General features: G+C 43.2%; 2 protein-coding genes and 1 pseudogene across 3 annotated transcripts; all 3 read right to left on the bottom strand.

The window, feature by feature from the left end:
• Nucleotides 1-606: 606 nt before the first annotated feature.
• On the bottom strand, nucleotides 607-1,784 carry LOC136457330 (cytochrome P450 76M5-like; annotated as a pseudogene).
• Nucleotides 1,785-5,541: 3,757 nt separating this feature from the next.
• LOC136457379 (probable protein ABIL3) lies at nucleotides 5,542-9,000 on the bottom strand. Its single transcript, XM_066457407.1, has 9 exons — nucleotides 8,251-9,000; nucleotides 7,193-7,275; nucleotides 6,927-7,077; nucleotides 6,666-6,765; nucleotides 6,491-6,586; nucleotides 6,379-6,415; nucleotides 6,127-6,251; nucleotides 5,935-6,026; nucleotides 5,542-5,762 (listed from the first exon to the last, which is right to left on the bottom strand). Exons 1-9 carry the CDS (start codon nucleotides 8,362-8,364, stop codon nucleotides 5,610-5,612), a joined length of 951 nt encoding a protein of 316 aa, XP_066313504.1. The 5' UTR covers nucleotides 8,365-9,000; the 3' UTR covers nucleotides 5,542-5,609.
• A 1,794-nt stretch (nucleotides 9,001-10,794) lies between these two features.
• On the bottom strand, nucleotides 10,795-15,030 carry LOC136457380 (cyclin-A1-2-like). 2 transcript variants are annotated; one of them, XR_010759707.1, is made up of 12 exons: nucleotides 14,675-15,030; nucleotides 13,533-13,941; nucleotides 13,308-13,441; nucleotides 12,815-12,907; nucleotides 12,569-12,702; nucleotides 12,388-12,463; nucleotides 12,208-12,284; nucleotides 12,086-12,119; nucleotides 11,900-11,988; nucleotides 11,839-11,865; nucleotides 11,598-11,732; nucleotides 10,795-11,509 (listed from the first exon to the last, which is right to left on the bottom strand). XR_010759707.1 is itself a non-coding variant. In XM_066457408.1 (11 exons), the coding sequence occupies exons 1-11, from the start codon at nucleotides 14,882-14,884 to the stop codon at nucleotides 11,438-11,440; spliced, it is 1,524 nt and encodes a 507-aa protein (XP_066313505.1). In that variant the 5' UTR covers nucleotides 14,885-15,030; the 3' UTR covers nucleotides 10,799-11,437. The 2 variants fall into 2 exon arrangements, 1 of the variants encoding a protein (XP_066313505.1); XM_066457408.1 differs by having other exon boundaries at nucleotides 10,799-11,509; nucleotides 11,839-11,988.
• Between the last annotated feature and the right edge of the window lie 2,757 nt (nucleotides 15,031-17,787).

The following is a 17,787-nucleotide window of genomic DNA, read 5'->3' on the forward strand; positions in this document are numbered from 1 at the left end:
AGTGCTCCTGGACTCAACATTCCCTTGCTTCTTGTCACAGCCAGATCTATCCACGCCTCGCTGCTTGTCGCTCTGGCTCCTAAAGTTGGGCCCGGTGCTCTTCTGGTAGCCGGCGGCGCTCTTGTCGTTGGGTTCGGCACTCTTCGGGTCGCCGGCGGTACCCTCCATGGCGAGGGCGAGGGCGAGGGTGAGCGCGATGTTTAGATGGAGGCATGGACTATTTGCTAGAAAAAATTATCTCAAAATTCAATAAAGTCTGCTTAGCCAGGCAAATAGCAAGATGTCTGTTTGATTAAATGTCTATGCCTAAACAGACCAATAAATAAGATAGAGTAAAATACACCGGAGGTCCATTAACTTTCGGTGAAGTGTCATCTAGATCCATCAACTTTGAAACTGCATGTTTGGGTCCATTAACTTTCGTTTTGTGTCATCTAGGTCCATCAACTTTGACTCATGCATTTTTGGTCCATGACATTTTAAAATGGTTCACTGCAGGTCCACGCATGCATGCACGCACGTTGACTTTTTACGTCGGTGGAGCCATGCCTGCACTCGCCGCCGCCGCTCGTCTACCGGGCATGCATGCATGTTTTCCTGCTTGAATCATGACAGGGTTAGTGCTTGCACGGCCTTGAGCGGCGTGACCATGCTAAGCGACGTGCCGAACCGGTCCGTGACGTCCACGTCGGCCGGCTGCATCCCCTCGGGTAGCCTCCACTCGAAGGCGTGCAGCATAGAGGCCAGGAGCAGCGTCACCACCCTTGTCGCCATGGGCAGGCCCGGGCACTCCCTCCGCCCGGCCCCGAACGGCATGAACTCCAGCCGCCCGTCCTTGCTACGGAAGTCCACGTCCGTGCCCACAAACCGCTCCGGCACGAACTCCTCGGGCCGTGGCCACGCCCCTGGGTCGCGCATGATCGCCCACAGATTGATGATCACCTTGGTGCCGGCGGGCACCGCGAAGCCGCCCACCTCCGCGCCGTCGGCCATGGCCTCGTGCGGCATCAGCGGCGGGCTCGGCGGGTGCAGGCGCATGTACTCCATCACTACGGCTCGGAGGTACGGCAGCCTGTCGATGTCCGACTCGTCCGGGTGAGGCTTGGAGACCAGCGCGTCCCGCAGCTCTTCACGGACCTTGGCCATCACGGTCGGGTGCCGGAGCAGCTCGGCTATCGTCCACTCCACCGAGATCGTGTTTGTGTCCGTCCCGGCGGCGAAGAGATCCTGCGCGTGGATGGAAAAGTAAAATAAATGCTCCTGGCTGATTAGTTGAGAGTATCAATTCCAAGCGAGCTGATTGCTCACGTACCAAAAGAAAAGATTTGATCGTTTCAAGGCTGAGTTGATCCGCCGAGTGAAGCTGAAGCAACACATCCAGGAAATCATTTTTCCTGTCGCCGTCGCCTGCGCTCAGACGGCGGCCGATGATAGGGTCGAAGAAGTCGTAGAACTTCCTGACGTGCTCGGCGGTGCGCCGGCGGCGGCCCTGCAAGTCGAGCACGGAGAGTGCAGGGAAGAGGTCCGACAGGTTGGGCTTCAGCTTCACGACTTCCTCCACGGTGTTCCTGACCAGCGTCTCCAGCTCCTGCACGCGGTCGGAGCTCAGGTCCACTATGTCCTCGGAGAAGAGCACGTTGGACACGAGGTTGAGCACTCCCGAGAACAACACGCGCCACACGCCCGGCGCGGCGGCTGAGGCAGCGGACGAGCTCGCGAACCTTCTCCTCCCCCACGGCGCTGCTGATGAGCCATGGTAGGGTCGGAGCTTCCATTTTCGTCATGATTCGAGCAGGAAAACACACATGCATGCTCGGCAGACGAGCGACGGCGGCGAGTGCAGGCATGGCTCCACCGACGTAAAAAGTCAACGTGCGTGCATGCATGCGTGGACCTGCAGTGAACCATTTTAAAAGGTCATGGACCAAAAATGCATGAGTCAAAGTTGATGGACCTAAATGACACAAAACGAAAGTTAATAGACCCAAACATGCAGTTTCAAAGTTGATGGACCTAGATGACACTTCACCGAAAGTTAATGTACCTCCGGTGTATTTTACTCAATAAGATATATATTTGCTAGTCTAATGAAGAGATAGCAAGTTCATTAATTCAATTAATGACATGCCTAATAAACATATAATAATGATAATGACAATAATATACTTAGAGATATAAAATATAATAATAATATTCTTAAAATATGAAAATAAAAATTATCTGTGTACATTAAGAATATGCTTAAAATATAAATATATACGGTTAATGAGAACTCTTCGAGTCTGATTATCAAAATAAATTATTCATCTTTCAATTTTCTAAAAAGCAAATACTTTTCTAGGAAATATAATATTTTTTAATGGTAAGCTACCATATTTAATTGAAGAGTAGGGATAGCAATGAAAAGGAAATATATTTTTACAAGTATTTTTATTGTGTAGATTGAACAGTGTGTTTTTTATGTATCTTTTAAAGGGTCATTTTTTAGTCCGTAACTGATCGCTCCGGGTGGCTTGGGCGACATTCAACTCGGTGCAACCGACAAGCTCAGACGGATCTCCATGGCTACTGCTGCCGCCGTCCATTTTGTAGTGACAGTGGCCCATGACGGCACCCTAAGACCGTCTTCAACAAACTTTATCCAAAATACAAGATCTATTTCACGTTTGGGTGACGCTACACACAAAAGGTTCAATATCCATTTTGGTCCTCTCCAACAACAAAATTTAAAAGTGAACTCTTTCTGCAAAATGGGTCTCCAGGAGAGATGATACTCAGATTTTGGTTATACCTCTCATGACACCCAAAATAGGTCTTCCATATAGGTAATCTGTTGGAGGCTATATGTATTCTATTGAAGATCCATTTTGGGTTTGGGTCTCCTTATGGGTCTCCTGTTGGAGACAGCCTTAGGTGGTCGCTCACTACTTCTCTCATCTATCACAGATCCATAGCATGTTCGCTTGGTCGTAAACGATCGTAAATTTCCAGCCATAACAGTATTTTTCTCTCACACCAAACCAGCCAGCAGTAATAATCCACGATCGTATACGATCGTATCAGCACCAGCCGAACATGCCACCATTCTACTAGATCAATCTCGGATAGCGAGCCTTCGCTCTCGTTAGTGACAAGCACAATTATTTGGGATATTGAACGCCAAGCCCCTTTGCGGCTCGTTTGGTTGGGGGTAATTGAAAGCAGGGAGTGAGAGTTTAAAGGTAAGAGTTTATAAATCTTTTGTTTGTTTCGTGGGAACGGGAGTTTTGGTGGAAAGGGAAAGAGCAGTTTAGAGGGCCAACTCCCACTAACCAATTCCATAGGGGAGGAGTGAGAGTTGGTGGGAGTTGTGTTCTTAATAAAAGAAAAGTAGATCCTCACCGTCCATCATAATTTGCCTTTTAATTTCCCCCTCAAAACCTCCTCACCAAACATGGGATATGAATTCCCTCTTCAATTTCTTTTCTTATTTCCCTCCACGAACCAAACAAGGGATCGAGACTAAAAGTCAATTTCCCACCTTAATTCCCTCTATCAACCCCCACCATTAATTTGCATGCCTCTTCCCTCCTAGTTGCCAAGGTGGCGTTCCTACTCCTTGCCGCAATCTACGTGGTCACTGATTATGCGCTTTGGATACCTTGGCAGATTGTGATTGGCCAGATATGGCGGTTGTCTTGGTCAGTCTGGTGTTAGGCACAATTTGTTGACTCAGCGAGAAGTGTGGTCTAACGATAATATTCCCTTAATGGCCGATGGTTCAAGGTTTTTGGCAACAATCAAGCTACTCGTCGTCTGTCACGTTGGTGATGACGTCTGTGGATGCCACTTCCACTAGAGGCACCTTCATAGCTACCTTTTTTTTCTTCTCTTGCAGGGGCCTATTTAGATGAAAACTCAACACTAGTCATCTAGTCATGCGAAGGCATCGTCTTTGGACGTTATTCTCTCCTTAGAGATGTCATGTTGGAGGATCCCCTGAATTGTCGATGACGTGGGGTTTTGGTATCGCTCGATGGTGGTTGTCTTGCTCTTGCTCACCCAGGCCTTGTGCCATTATTGCAAGGTATCTAAAGACTTTAACAATGGTTGATGTCCTACGAACGCTCCTGGTCCTCAAAGGTTTAGAGGCATGTTTTGGTGGTGAATTCTTAATTTATTGGTTAGAGTTCTTCTAGTAGGCGGAGTTTGTTATTTCACCTATCTTGAATTTAGCTCACGCACAGTTCTTTTTGACCCGAAGTGTGGTGAAGCTAGTTCTTTTAGAGCTGACATCACGTGTAGCAAGTTGGAATGATGTGAATGACAATGACTACTCAGGTTATGTTGTGTTTATTTGGTTTTTCTTGTTTTTCTTTTGTTTTTTAGTTATATCAGGTTTATTTGTCGTCTTGTGTATATGCCTTTTGGACATATGTTTTTTGTCGTAAAACTAACTACCTTTTCTAATAATTATGATATGATTCATCCTCAGTAGAAGATGACTGAAACCAGAAACTTTTCATTTTCGAAAAGTGCAAAAAATACAAAAAATTAATATTTGATACAACTTAAAATCTAAACATCGGACTCTATTGTGTAGAATGTGGAGTTCGCATCCATTTTTTCTTGAAATTGGTAAAGCATACCATCATTGAGAAAAAAAAACTAACGAAGGATGGTGTGGTTACATTATGTTGCCTAGAGGCTAGAATGTCGTAGGGACACAAGTGATATTTAGGGATCGAGTGGTTAGAGAAGATACGCGTGAGACTACATGCGCGAGGGGAGGGGGGGGGGTCGATCCCCTATTGCCGCGAAGCACAAGTTTTTCACGTGAAAAATAACTTGACTTGTGACTTGCGTTGGCGCGGGGTTGCCCCTGATCAAAAAGAATTTGCTATTTTTGACCCGATTTGTGATTTCTCTAGAAAACGATTGCAGATGCAGTTCGCTTTCCAACTGCCACTACAAATCAATTTCTACGAATGGATGGTTAGGGGCGCCTGACCTATCCACCTCTACAAACCATATAGAGCTGTGACTAAAAATCCTCCGTACAATAGTGAATTAAGGTTTGTTCTTTAAGTTAAAATTTACATAGTCATCATTATTTTCCATGAAAATCTGGCTCTAATGATTAATAAACTTCAATGCTAGATTTGACCAAGACTAAGGCCCTATTTGTTTTAGCTTCCTAGGAGCTATTGGACCTCAACTTTGGGCCAAAAGCCAAAAAGCTCACAAGGCAAAGCTCTGGCTTTTGGCTTCCCAGGTTTTTGGCTGTTGAAAGGTCCCAAACTAAGGTCCAAAAGCTCCCAGAAAGCCCATACACAGACCCTAAGCTACATGCTTAACAGCAAGGTTGTTATGGATAAACGCTTGGATTTGCAGTGGAGAAATCTTAGTTGTACTGGTGTCTAAATTGAGGTACGGCTCTAGTCAATCGAGTTACGCGGTTGTTTAAAACTTAAGTGCCTTTTGCATCAGAATTGAGCAGCCTCGATCATGCGTCTGTCCTATAGGCACGTGAAGAATGAAAACGGGAAACCAACCTTTTGGCAAAGCAAAACATCACATATATCAAAAGATTCAGTTAACACCAGACTTTGGTTCCAACATCCCAGCAATCAGTACTCATCCAAGTAACTGTACAACGACTCATCGTTCCTCCACCTGCGCCTCGTGAGCAGTGACTTGAGGAAACCCCTGCCTTTGCTTGAGTTTTTCTCCTGTTCCTTGTGCTGATCCCAGTCGGTGTGCAACTGCATCGAAGTTTGTCTCTGCACATTACAAAAGGTTGACCGCATTACAAAAAGTTGTTTTCTATGATCAAACACGACAGGAACCCAATAATGTTTTTAGAAACCTATGCCTAGTAAGCTAGAGTTCTAGACAAACAAGGGTTAGCCAAAACTGACATAGCAATGGGTAAACACTATGCACAGGGCATACCAAATGCTTTGAGTTCAATAGCGGTCTTCTTGCAACTGTAGCGGACCGTGCCAGAGGATTAGAATTTGGTATCGGCGAGCCTGCCCTTGTTTCTGTGTAGCAAAAGTGAATGCGAGAATATCCAATTAATGTCCTTTTATTATGCAAGCTTCACATTCAAATATCCGGTCAGTCAGCCAAAGGACAATGTACCTTTTGTAGTGTTTGTGTTCACGGTTCGAGGAGACGGAGATTTAGCTTGTGCTTTACGAGAAGGTGACAATGACCGTGACCGATGGTATGCATCGTTAGGTGTCGGAGATGGTTCACGAGCACGCCTGCAGCAGACCGAGCATTAAAGAAAAATCCCAGCAGTGTATCTCTTTGGGCATTGAACAGTTGACTTTGACCCCAAACAAAAGTGAACGTGCCAACAGAGGGGCCTGAGAGTTACTATCTGTTTACCTCATCGTAGTCTGCCGACAGACTGGAGTAGAAATGGCTGCAAGGTGGAGTTCAGATCAATATAAAAGTAATCTTTTCAGAAATTCAGAGATCAGAGATACGATGAGCTTACAAGACTGAGACTTGTGCATCTTGCGACTTGTATATTGCCTGTTATACCGTGGAGGTTCCGAAACCGGGTGGATGGAAGATTCCAGTAGATCCAGGCCTATACAACTTAGCTATGATGATTTGTACGTCCAAAAAGGACTAACATAATGTGGTAGTAAAATAGAGCATGAAATTGCCTGGCAATATGTAACGCCTATGGTACTTTGGCGCCTTGATGAGAAGAGCTTGTTGAGATCTTCCTTCCTGGTCAGTTGCCTGTTGGCAAATTCGAACCCTCTACAACCATAAGAAACAAAATGGTCGGTCTGAAGGGTACAGATGGAAAAATGTGATACTATCTCTGATATTCATTCCATATTGGCAAACTTGTAAAATAGGGTCAAGAGAACAATGTACTAGAAGGAAAATTTTCCACAGTTGGCACTTTAGCATTATACCTGTTCAACTGAAGATACTAGAAATTCAGTTTCGTTAACCTCATCAGCTTTCTCGCTGACAAGATTATCCACCTTGTATGACACAAAACCCAGATGGTCCACTGTGCTAACAACGGCTTCAACCGTGTAATCTTTCAAACTCGTCATCACCCTACATAAGAAGATCAGTGTGAACATGATGAGAGGATAAGTATTGCTACTTCTTTATTGAAGCAAACAGCAAACAGGACAAACAAGGAAACAAAGATCCATAAAAGGGTTCATACGTAGATTTGTGCGAATTGTTTCGGTAGAATACTTCAAAATATTCTGCAGCTGAGTACAGTTGTGACCGCAGATTCCTCAGGTCCTACAAATAAAGCAATAATTTATTAAACCCAGGCGGATAGAGCATAGGAGATAGTAATAATAAATGTCAGCTAAGCACATATGGAGGACACATTAATCATTAACAAAGGCATAACCATGTGGGGGTTTTGTTGTGGTTGTGGACAAGGATCCTATCTGCTTTTCTTTACCCCAAACAGAGACAAATTTGACAATAGATGGCAGCAGCACGTTATAGGTTGACATTAGCAGAGCAGTAAACTCAGTAACGCTCAATTCAACGGCAGGTTAAAACTTTTGTCGAACAAATAGCACTCGCATATATGGCCAAAGCAATGCCATAAATCACAAAAAAGCCTTGATGCTGCTTTATTAGCAAGAGCCTTGGTGCTGGGTCAGCATCGTGTTGCCGTTATGCAGACAAGCCCATTTTCAAACTCCAAATGGGGTGGCGCTTTCGCTTAATAAGCGCAAAAGTAGGGGGAGAAAAGGTGCGGCCATTATAGAGCTGCAAAGGCAGTTATTATACCAGTAATGCATGATTCTCTCACTTAGTTTTGTCGAAAGGAAGAGAGCAAGCCAAGATTTCAATGTTAGACCTTCATAAATGGTTGATGTTATTGGTTGTAGTATGCTCCTACAAGATTAATAATTGTATTACTGTAACAAGATATGGACAGGACAACACACCCTACAGTAGCACAGTGTGTGATAGAGATACTAGACGGATAGACCTAATTGGGGACAAAATCTTGTGATTGACACGGACAGCAAAGCGCACAGGGAAATGGGACACAGCATCGCATTTTGTTTTTGGTGTGAACGCCGGCAGGCAGTAATCAGCCTGGTTTCTTCCGCAAAGCGCATGAGCTAGATCCACAGCAACAACAAGAACAGAGAACAAGATGGGGGGAGTGATAATAAGTACGGGGGGAGGCAAAAAATGTATCTTTGTGTAGAATGTAGATGAGAAGAGGGGGATGCTAGTTACCAGTACCTTGAGGGTGTCGGAGAAGAGGAGGCCTTCCTGCAAGGACATGCCCTCGGTGACGGAGGCGGAGTCATGGTCGTCGTGGGTGTGGGTGTGGGAGGAGACGGATGACGGCGACATTGCGACCGCCTCCCTGGGCAAACAGGACAACTCCCTCCCCTGTTGCCAAGATAGATTCGTCCTCCCAGCACCAGGAGCAGCAAAACCCCTCCCCCCAACCTTGTTGGGGAACCAAAACCCCCCAAGAAAGCAGGGAGCTTTTGAAGGAGGAGGGGGAGAAGGCGAAGCTCCAATCCCTTGGGTGGGCGGCGGTGGCTCACCTATGAGCCTATGAATATGACACGGAAAGAGGGAGAGGGAAGGAGTTGAACTACCTCAGCCCTACCTACTCTACCTGTGTTTCGGGGTAGTAGTGGTGTGTTGCCAAGATCTGGTTTGGGTCCCCTCACTTTCTCCGTCCGTCCCAGAGTAGAGCAGAGGTTTGGAAGCTTGCTGGTGCGCAAGCTGCTAGAGATTGGTGGAGCAAGGGTGATGAGCCATGGGAGGGGAGAGGGCGGATCGGATGAATGCGACGGACGGGGAAGAAGATGGATGGAGTAGGTTAAAGAGAGGGAGGGAAGGTACGGGACAGGATTAAAAGAGGCTATTTGTTGTTTGGAGGTTGTCTGCTGGGACTGGGAGTGGAGTAATTTGCTTCAGAGTTCAGACGAGCACGACGAGCATGAGCTTCCGTTTCACATTCAATCCTCGTTTCCACTGGTTTTGTGCAATGAACATCACAAGGTCAGGCACAACGGCAAAAGCCAGAGGGAGGTCACGTGACACGCATGAGTGGGACATGGACCGCTCCGGAGTCCGGTGTGGTCGGACGCCATGGGCCATGGTCCATGGATGACCCTCCCACTCCACTCTCATGGCCTCACTTTTGTTATTGGCTCCTTATTATTTATTATAAGGCCCAGTTTAGTTCCCAAAAATTTTACAAAATTTTTCACATTCCCCGTCACATCGAATCTTTAGACGCATGCATGAAGTATTAAATATAAATAAAAAATAAAACTAATTACACAGTTTAGACGAAATCCACGAGACAAATCTTTTAAACCTAATTAGACTATGATTGGACACTATTTACCAAATAACAACGAAAATGCTACGGTGCCCATTTTGCCAAAAAAAATGGAACTAAACTGGCCCTAAAAAGAGATAGGGTTTCTCTGCAACTAGTTTTGACATAAAAACCAAGAGAAAATGTAGAAGTCACATTTAGATGGCTTTCACGTTGTAGTAGAAAAAAATGGATTCTTCCCTCTGAATCTTGAATCTTCTCTTGTGGAGTCGTTTCTTGAAATAGTGAGCTTCACCTAAGAAAACAAAAAAGCCACAACTAAACCCTTTCAAGAAATGCTCCAAACAAGCTATAAAATATTGCTACTAATTACACTTCACGAAAAAACTAGAGTCGAAGCAGATGAGAGCTCCACTTAACGAGTACTACTCAACTTGAAAAAAAAATAGTTTCACACGTAAGTACACAAGCAACGAGATTTTTTTATGCCCAAATGGAACATTTATAAGAGTATCCTCCAGGAGTTTTGTAAAATAACTCTCTATTTTGATTTTAAGCAAAAAGAAAAAAGTGTCCTCCAACAGTTTGATAAAAAAGAGCACCTTGAAAATAAAAAGTTGCCAAATATTATTTCCAACTCGTAAGTTTTCGCACTCGAGAAGAACTCCGCATCCACTCCCTGTCCGATGTTCTTTTCGGAAGATCGGAGTAAATTAGAGGCATGAGTAAATTAAAAACAATAAAGGATTCCGGATTAGAAAGTGATAGAAAAAAAAAGAAAATATTAAAAAGGGTTTGGTTGGTTAGAAATATTTTGGGGTTCTCAATGCAAAAATATTTAGTAAGTTATTATAGAATACTAATGAAGAAGAACAAAATTTAAGGTTGCTATTTCTTCTGTTAACTTGCTAGATTCATTAGTTTAGCAAGTAAATTATACTAAACTCCTGAAGATGCTCTAAAATATTAGAGAACTAAGTGTTCTTGTTGTAGCAATAAATAGATAAGAGTTGATTATATTCTTAAAAATGTTAAAAAAACTGCAGTGGTTGTGCAGTTGTGCCTAGCCGCCGTGCCGACGCCGGCCTGGGCCTGATATCTAATCATGGGCCAGGCCAGAAACCGAGAAGCCCAGCAACTGCCAAGTAATGACAGCAATCGAGCTATCTTGCCGAGGGAGGAAGGGTAAGAGTATCTCCAACAACAATAACCATTCAACCTGAGTTTAGGTCACATTCAACATTTTCTCCAACAACAAGACCTAAAAGAGAATCATTTCTACAAATGAGTTTTCAGAAGAGATAATACTCATATTTAGGTTGTGCCTCTCAGACAACCCAAAATAGATATTCCCTATAAGTACTCTGTCGGAGGCTACCCATTTTAGGTTTAGGTGCCCATATGAGTCATCTATTGGAGACAGTCTAACAACATCTCTTCACTAATTCTCTGCAATCCTTTTCACTTTTCAGGCAACCTGAGTGTGGCTTGCCCCTCGCCCATTCTATTTTCTCTCCCTCCCACTGTCCCACAGCAGCTAACACCTCAATCAATAATAACCTAGTAACAATATGAGTACGCCACCTCAATCAGGAGTCCAAAACCAAGAGACACCACTAAACTTCAATTTACCTGGCGGTGTAAATTACAGGACACCGGTGACTGTGACTCTAGTCAGTACTAGTATGACAGTACAAACGAGATCGTTGGTCATCGACAGCCTGTTCGCTTGCTCGTAAACGATCGTAAATTTCCAGCCAGGAATAGTGTTTTTCTCTCACACCAAACCAGCCAGCAGTAAATAATCCACGATCGTTTATGAGATGTTGGTCAGCTCTACAACACAACTCCGATTTACAAGCGCCTGCAAACGTTGGTCTAGGTACAGGAAGGTTACAGCAGGGAGCGGGGAGAAGAAAATCACACCAATGCCCTAACATGATCAACAAACCTCAAAGCATCGATCTAGAATCTACACTCTCCTAATCACATGAAACAACAGGCGTCATCAGCACGTCCTGCATCAAACAATGAACCACCTGCACAGTCGCGCGGCTGGGCATCTGTGCCACATGCGGAAGAATTCAGTAAGCAACTGGAACTATTCCTGCTGGGCTTCTATGTCTAGCATGTTACATCTCGAAAGAATTCCGTAGGGACTGGCGGTGGGCACTGCTTCCTTGCAACAAATTTGTACTGATGAAGGAAAGGGGAGGATGGCATTAGTACTACTAGCAACAGAGTTGTTAACTGAAGACATTCGGGACCAGGCCCAGTCAGTTACCTTATGTTGACTGTATTTTTCTCTGATGGCTGGAAGGTTACTCCCAGGACCAACGCTGAAAAGCCGGTGCAATGCCTTTACACAGTCACTCAGTTCCGACGGCTTATACTGTGTGTAATGAGCAAGTGTGGAATTCTGCTCCAATTCACAATGAGATGCGTAAGTTAGCTCATAATGACATTTCAGCAGGCAACTGCTACAAAGATATGTATGGAAAAAGCAACATGATTATGCCTCCTACCCAAGGATACTTTGTTGGCTGGAGTACATATCTTGCCAAGAAAACAGCTGAGGCAGCTATAAGTGATGGAGGGTAAGAGAGTAGATTGTACTCCAGCAGTGATAGCTCGGCGATGTAATTGGCGAGGAACTCAAGATGCAAAGTAGGATCCTGTACAAGATAAGTTGTCAGTGAAATGGTATCGTATATCATATATGTCACTTAAGGAATTCCTCCTTCCAATGAACAGAAGCTGACTACACAGTACCTCATCACACGCTTGTGCAGCACGGGCAAATCTCCTGTTGTAAGCAAGAGAATGAGTTAGTGAAGTTAGGTTAGTATAATAGTCATAAATCTTACTTAAAATGAAATAAAACAGAAAAGCACCTCAGAAAGCACTTTGGTGTAGGTGCTGTCATTTCAAACTTCAAGTAATTCAGTACAGAAGTTTCCATCTCCAAAACCTGTTATTGAACAAGTTATTTAGTGACAATGACAAAGAAGGGACTATCGGATATGGTCTAATAGACAAAAAGAGGGGATGGTTGGAAGTAATATATCACAGACCTCATCTCTGAAGTACGTATTGTCAGTAATGTAGCAGAACTCTTCTACTTGGGGTGCACATATCTCCTCGTATTTTCTGGATTTGAATATTGCAACATCTCAAAATTGATATGCCAACAGTGTACAGATAACTGAGGATAACTGAAAGAAATAGATGTAAGGAGAACTAGCAGAAGCTTACGCGGCTATAAGCATGCAAGTAACACCAAGTAATTGCAGCCTTTGGCGATCGATTTCGTTGCCAGAAAGATAACGGTCAATGTAGTTAACTGTCAGGTACAGAGTATCAGGAACAAGACGATATTCTTCAGCAACCTACAGGAAGGAAAATCATATGAATACAGTCGAAAGTCAAAATCATGGATTGTAGCTAATCAATTGTGCTTCTGCTTTAGGCTTTTCTTTATGATTAGCAGAAAAGGCTTACTTCCACGAGCCAGTCGATCAAAATAGCCCTCATGCTTGGGTTGACACTTTTTTGAATCGTTTCCATGAAGTCAGTTGATGGTCTTTTCTTCGTCTGCAGAAAGTAAAGCATCATTAATAGTGACAATGAAGGAAGAAACAGAGATTTTCTAAGATTCACTAACGTATGTATGGATCAATCTAGATCAAATTTCCTCAAAACAGAAATAACATTCTTTCGACCGACTCGACCTTCATTAATGCACCAATAAAAAAACTTCACATAAAAACAAGAAATTGCTCCTACACTGGGAAACAGAAATTATATATGATCAAACACACTTGAAGCAAGCATATTGGGGCATTGCTTATTCGGTGACATCAATGTAGAGCTTTTGCTAGTTGACCCGATGCAATCTACATGCAAAGAGATTTTTGTCTCTAAAATGCAATTCCTTATGTTCAGTGCTTGAGGGAAACCATTTCAGCACCAGGGTACAGGAAGAATGTGTCACCTCAGCCTCTCGCAGATGCATGTAGATTTCGGAAGCCAGAGTAGCCCACAACTGAGGGTCCTCGTAGTCATTGTCGACATCACAGATGCGGTCGATTTGAATTGGGGCATGGGCATTTTTCTTCCACTTATTTTCTGCAAAAGAAACCAGGTCATTCATAACCGAATCAACAAAAAATTTAACAAAAATGCACTTGAAAGTCAAATCTCATAAATTTCAGCAGACCTTCAACATCTCTATCCTCCGATATGCGCAAATGTTCATTTGCCCACAGCTGCAAGGAAGTCAGCACCGAGGAATCCCCATTGTCTATGTACTCAAAGTCTGGGCTTTTCATTGAGTCGCAAATCGACATGGTCTCATCAATAGAAACTGAATCTCCTGAACGTCCAGGAGACATGAAGCTGCTGCAGGGTACCAAGGCTGGAGCACGACGTGGCACATCGACAATGGTAGGAACTTTGGGAGGAGGAACATTATGCTTCTGCGTTGTGCTGCTGTCAAGGCGCGATACTCGTGGAGCTGGCTTGATGGAAGCCGACTTCACAGCAGAACCCCGAATGGAGCTCACGTTGCGTGCATTCGCTGAATATGGTTTCTTCAAGGGTGCTGCTGAGGTTGCCGGATTCAACTTCTGCATGAGATTTGAACAAAACAGATAAGTTAGTTCAAGGCTTGGTTTGGGATCTACACCAATCACCTACAAAAAACTATATATAGCAACACTGCAGATGCAGTATCGTGTTGAGACAAGAGAAGATTCCAAAGCAAACAAAGACAAAAAGATTGCCACGTTGTGAAAACCAAGGAACCTTCTTTTGAAAATGCCGATACATCTGTACTATGGTCTAGTCTTTTGACCCAGCAGAATCCAACCAATAACAAAAAGTAGTAACAGGTCCACGAGGTGGAGCCTTAAAGCAGTAAGAGGGAGAAATCTTGCAGGTTTCCTCCTTTTTAAGACAAGGAAAAAAAGAGTTCTCATAAAGTTGCGAGGCTGATTCCGAGTAATAGTAGGAAATCACAAAATCTGTAGGATTCGCCGATTCAGGTCATGTGGAAGAGGTGACGATCTGCTAAGCTAAACCCGAATACAGCCAGGACACGAAGTACGCCTCATTAGAATATTATCAGACAACCAAACCTTGTAAGGAAAACGTAGACCGCATTTCGAAATCAAGAAACCGCCAAACCAAGAAACTGGGAATGCCATCGATCAGTCTCTCAAGTCAAGGGACCAAGAAAACGATTGAGCCCAGGCAAGAGTCTTGGGCCCGAGAAAAGCGGAATGAGTTCCGTTCCGCATGAAATTCCCCAATCGTAGAAACGATCCCTGAAACCCTGACGAGCAGAGGCGGCGTACGTACCGCGCTGGTGGTGGCGGGTGGCGCGACCTTCCCCACGGCGGCCCTCCTCCCTGGAGCTGGAGCGGCGACGTTGGTGATGTTGCCGAGCGCGACGCGCTTCGTGGCCTGCGTTCTCGTCCATCGCGGTCCACCGGCGGCGTTCTCGTCCATCGCGGGGCGCGTGGCGGCCGCGGACGAGGAGGAGCGGCGGGAGGCGGCGAGGGTCGACATCGTCAATCGGTCTTGGCGGAAGAGGATCCCCTGGCCGAATCCCCCCTCCTCGTTCTAGTCCAGGGCTAGGGTTTGGGTTTGGGTTCGGGGGAGCGGAGAGCAAGATTTTGGGTCCCGGCCCGGCAGCGGTGAGGCGAGGCGAAGAAAAGAAGAGGAGAGGACGGGGGAGGGATGGATTATTTAGCAAAAGACCCCACTACTTTCAATTGTGTTATGCCGCCACGGTAGATAGGGTTGGGTAACAACGACTCTCAAAATACAAGACTCATTTATCTTTGATAGCGTTACAGACAAAAAGTTCAATACATATTCAATATCTTCTCCAACAACATGACCTAAAAGAGAATTCTTTCTATAAATGGGTTTTCACAAGAGAGGATACCCATATTTAGGTTGTGTCTCGCAGACAACCTAAAATAGATCTTCCGTATAGATATTCTGTTAGAGACTGATTTTAGGTCTCTTGCTACTTATTTTAAATTTGGATGCCCATATAGGGCTTTGTTTAGATTCCAAGTTTTTTCACTCTCTCTCTATCACATCAAATCTTTGGACACATGTATGGAGTATTAAATGTAGATAAAAAAATAACTAATTACACAGTTTGATTGTAAATTATGAGACGAATCTTTTGAGTCTAGTTAGACCATGATTAGACAATAATTATTAAATACAAACGAAAGTACTACAGTGTCAAATACTGATTCTAACACTCATCTAAACAAGGCCTAGACGAGACAGTCTTAGACCATTGAGTACTTGCATCGACAATGATTCCCACCGTCTTCGAGCGGTTAGTTTTGAAAATCAAGTGGCCAGTGCTGTTGTGTGGGCGTTTTTCAGAGCGTTCGGAGGGTACACTCGGGCGCTGTAGCTCGGCTGGTATTTGGATGATTGAATAGTGTTCCGTGAGGAAGAATAAGCTGAAACAATCTAGGACTCGAACAGCCGAACGCGGTGTTTAGCTTTTTCTAGGCTGTCCATTTCGATCATTCGATGGTTAGTCAGCTTGCTCGTTTAAATTTACTAGGCGTGTTCGGTTGATCCGTTGAACAGTGGATTTTAAATTATTTTGAATGGTTTAATAGTGTTTTGTGAGAGAGAATAAATTAAAATAAGTTGGAACAAGCTAGAACTTGAGCAACCGAACACACTGCAACTGTTTCAGTTATTTGCTAGGAAAAAATCCACATTATCTTCCTCAACTTTCGTGAAAGTCTATTTTTCCTCTCCAAACTTCAAAACCGGACAAAACACCTCCCTCAACTTTTAAAACCATTCATCTTACCTCTCTAGCCTCTTATAAGCGGTTTTGAAGGCGGTTTTGTCTTTTTCTTTTTTATTTATTTCGGTTGAATATTTGAAAAATTATACTAAATCATAGAAAAATCATAAAAATAGAAAATCTAATTTTGTTGGACTCCACATGAGTAGATCTACACAGTGAACATATAATATGGTATGCTTTAGTATAAAGTTTTTGTTGTGCCTTTAGATCTATATTTTTCTGTAATTAAATGGAATAATTCATAGCTGTAGTTTCTATGGTCCAATTATGATGAAATTTTTATGGTGGACTAATTATTGCATGCTTAGACTGTAGTAAAAATTTCATGCTCATTGGATCATGTATAACTTAGTTATATATTTTATTTAGGTTTATGCTAGTTAAGTATAAATAAATCTATAACTAAGCTATACATGATCGAAAGAGTATGAAAATTTTATTATAGTTCAATCATACAATAATTAGCCCACCATAAAAATTTTATCATAATTGGACCATAGAAACTACAGCTATGAATTATTCTAATTAATTACATAAAAGTATAGATCTAAAGCCACAACAAAAACTTTGTACTAAAGCATATCATATTATAGGTTCACTGCGTAGATCTACTCATGTGGAGTCCAACAAAATTGGATTTTCTATTTTATGATTTTTCTGTGATTTACTATGATTTTTGAAAGATTCAGCCGAAATAAATAAAAAAAAAAAGACAAAACCGCCTTCAAAACCGCTTATAACAGGGTCAGGGAGTTAAGATGAACGGTTTTAAAAGTTGAGGGATGTGTTTTGCCCTATTTTGGAGTTTAAGAAGGAAAAACAGAGTTTCACGAAAGTTGAAGGAGGTAATGTGAACTTTTTTCTATTTGTTATAGCAAGGGTCTATTTAGATGGGCTAGAGCTAGTTATTACTTGGGCTAAAAATTAGCTCACAATTAGTTAAGGTTGGCTAACAACTAGTCAAAGATTTTACTAAAAATAGCCCACCTATTACTATTAGCTCTCTTGTTTGGATATATACACTAAGGGGTAATTTTAGCTAGCTAGCGATTAGCTCTGATATCAAACTAGCCCAAAATCATAATTGTTTACTCACCGACAGCCATAGATGCAGCGAGCAGAGCTAGTATCATTACCTAAGAGGCTAAGAGACAAATTGCTTACCAAGCCACTAAGCAAACATGCTCCGAATCCTCTTCTTTAACCACCATGTGTAGTGTAGGATTTAAGTTTCCTCTGCTATTTTGCCTCATTGTGAAACGATTCTAGGAAGAGAAACACATCGAAGAGGAAAATTGGTTTCACTTTCCTTTATAGTTTTTTTTCAAACTAGATGGTAACAAGGAAAATAAATCACAGCAGAAATAGAAATGACATAATTTCACTTTAAGACCCCTTTAGAGTGAGCTTCAGAAATGCAGTAGTCGAGCTATAGCCCCCTATTTTAAACCTTATAGTCCTAACTAATTTACTTAGCACACTAGAGCTGTGGAACTAAACTTGTGCTCGATTTAGCCATGATGGTCCGTGGGGCTGCTCTAACTAGTTGCTTATAAGGACCTCCATGGTGTGAGAAAGTGAGAGAGTATTTGTGCCCCATATCACGTATTATGCA

The sequence above is a fragment of the Miscanthus floridulus genome, chromosome 6 (genome assembly GCF_019320115.1).
Source record: "Miscanthus floridulus cultivar M001 chromosome 6, ASM1932011v1, whole genome shotgun sequence".
In the NCBI taxonomy this organism is placed as follows: Eukaryota; Viridiplantae; Streptophyta; class Magnoliopsida; order Poales; family Poaceae; genus Miscanthus; species Miscanthus floridulus.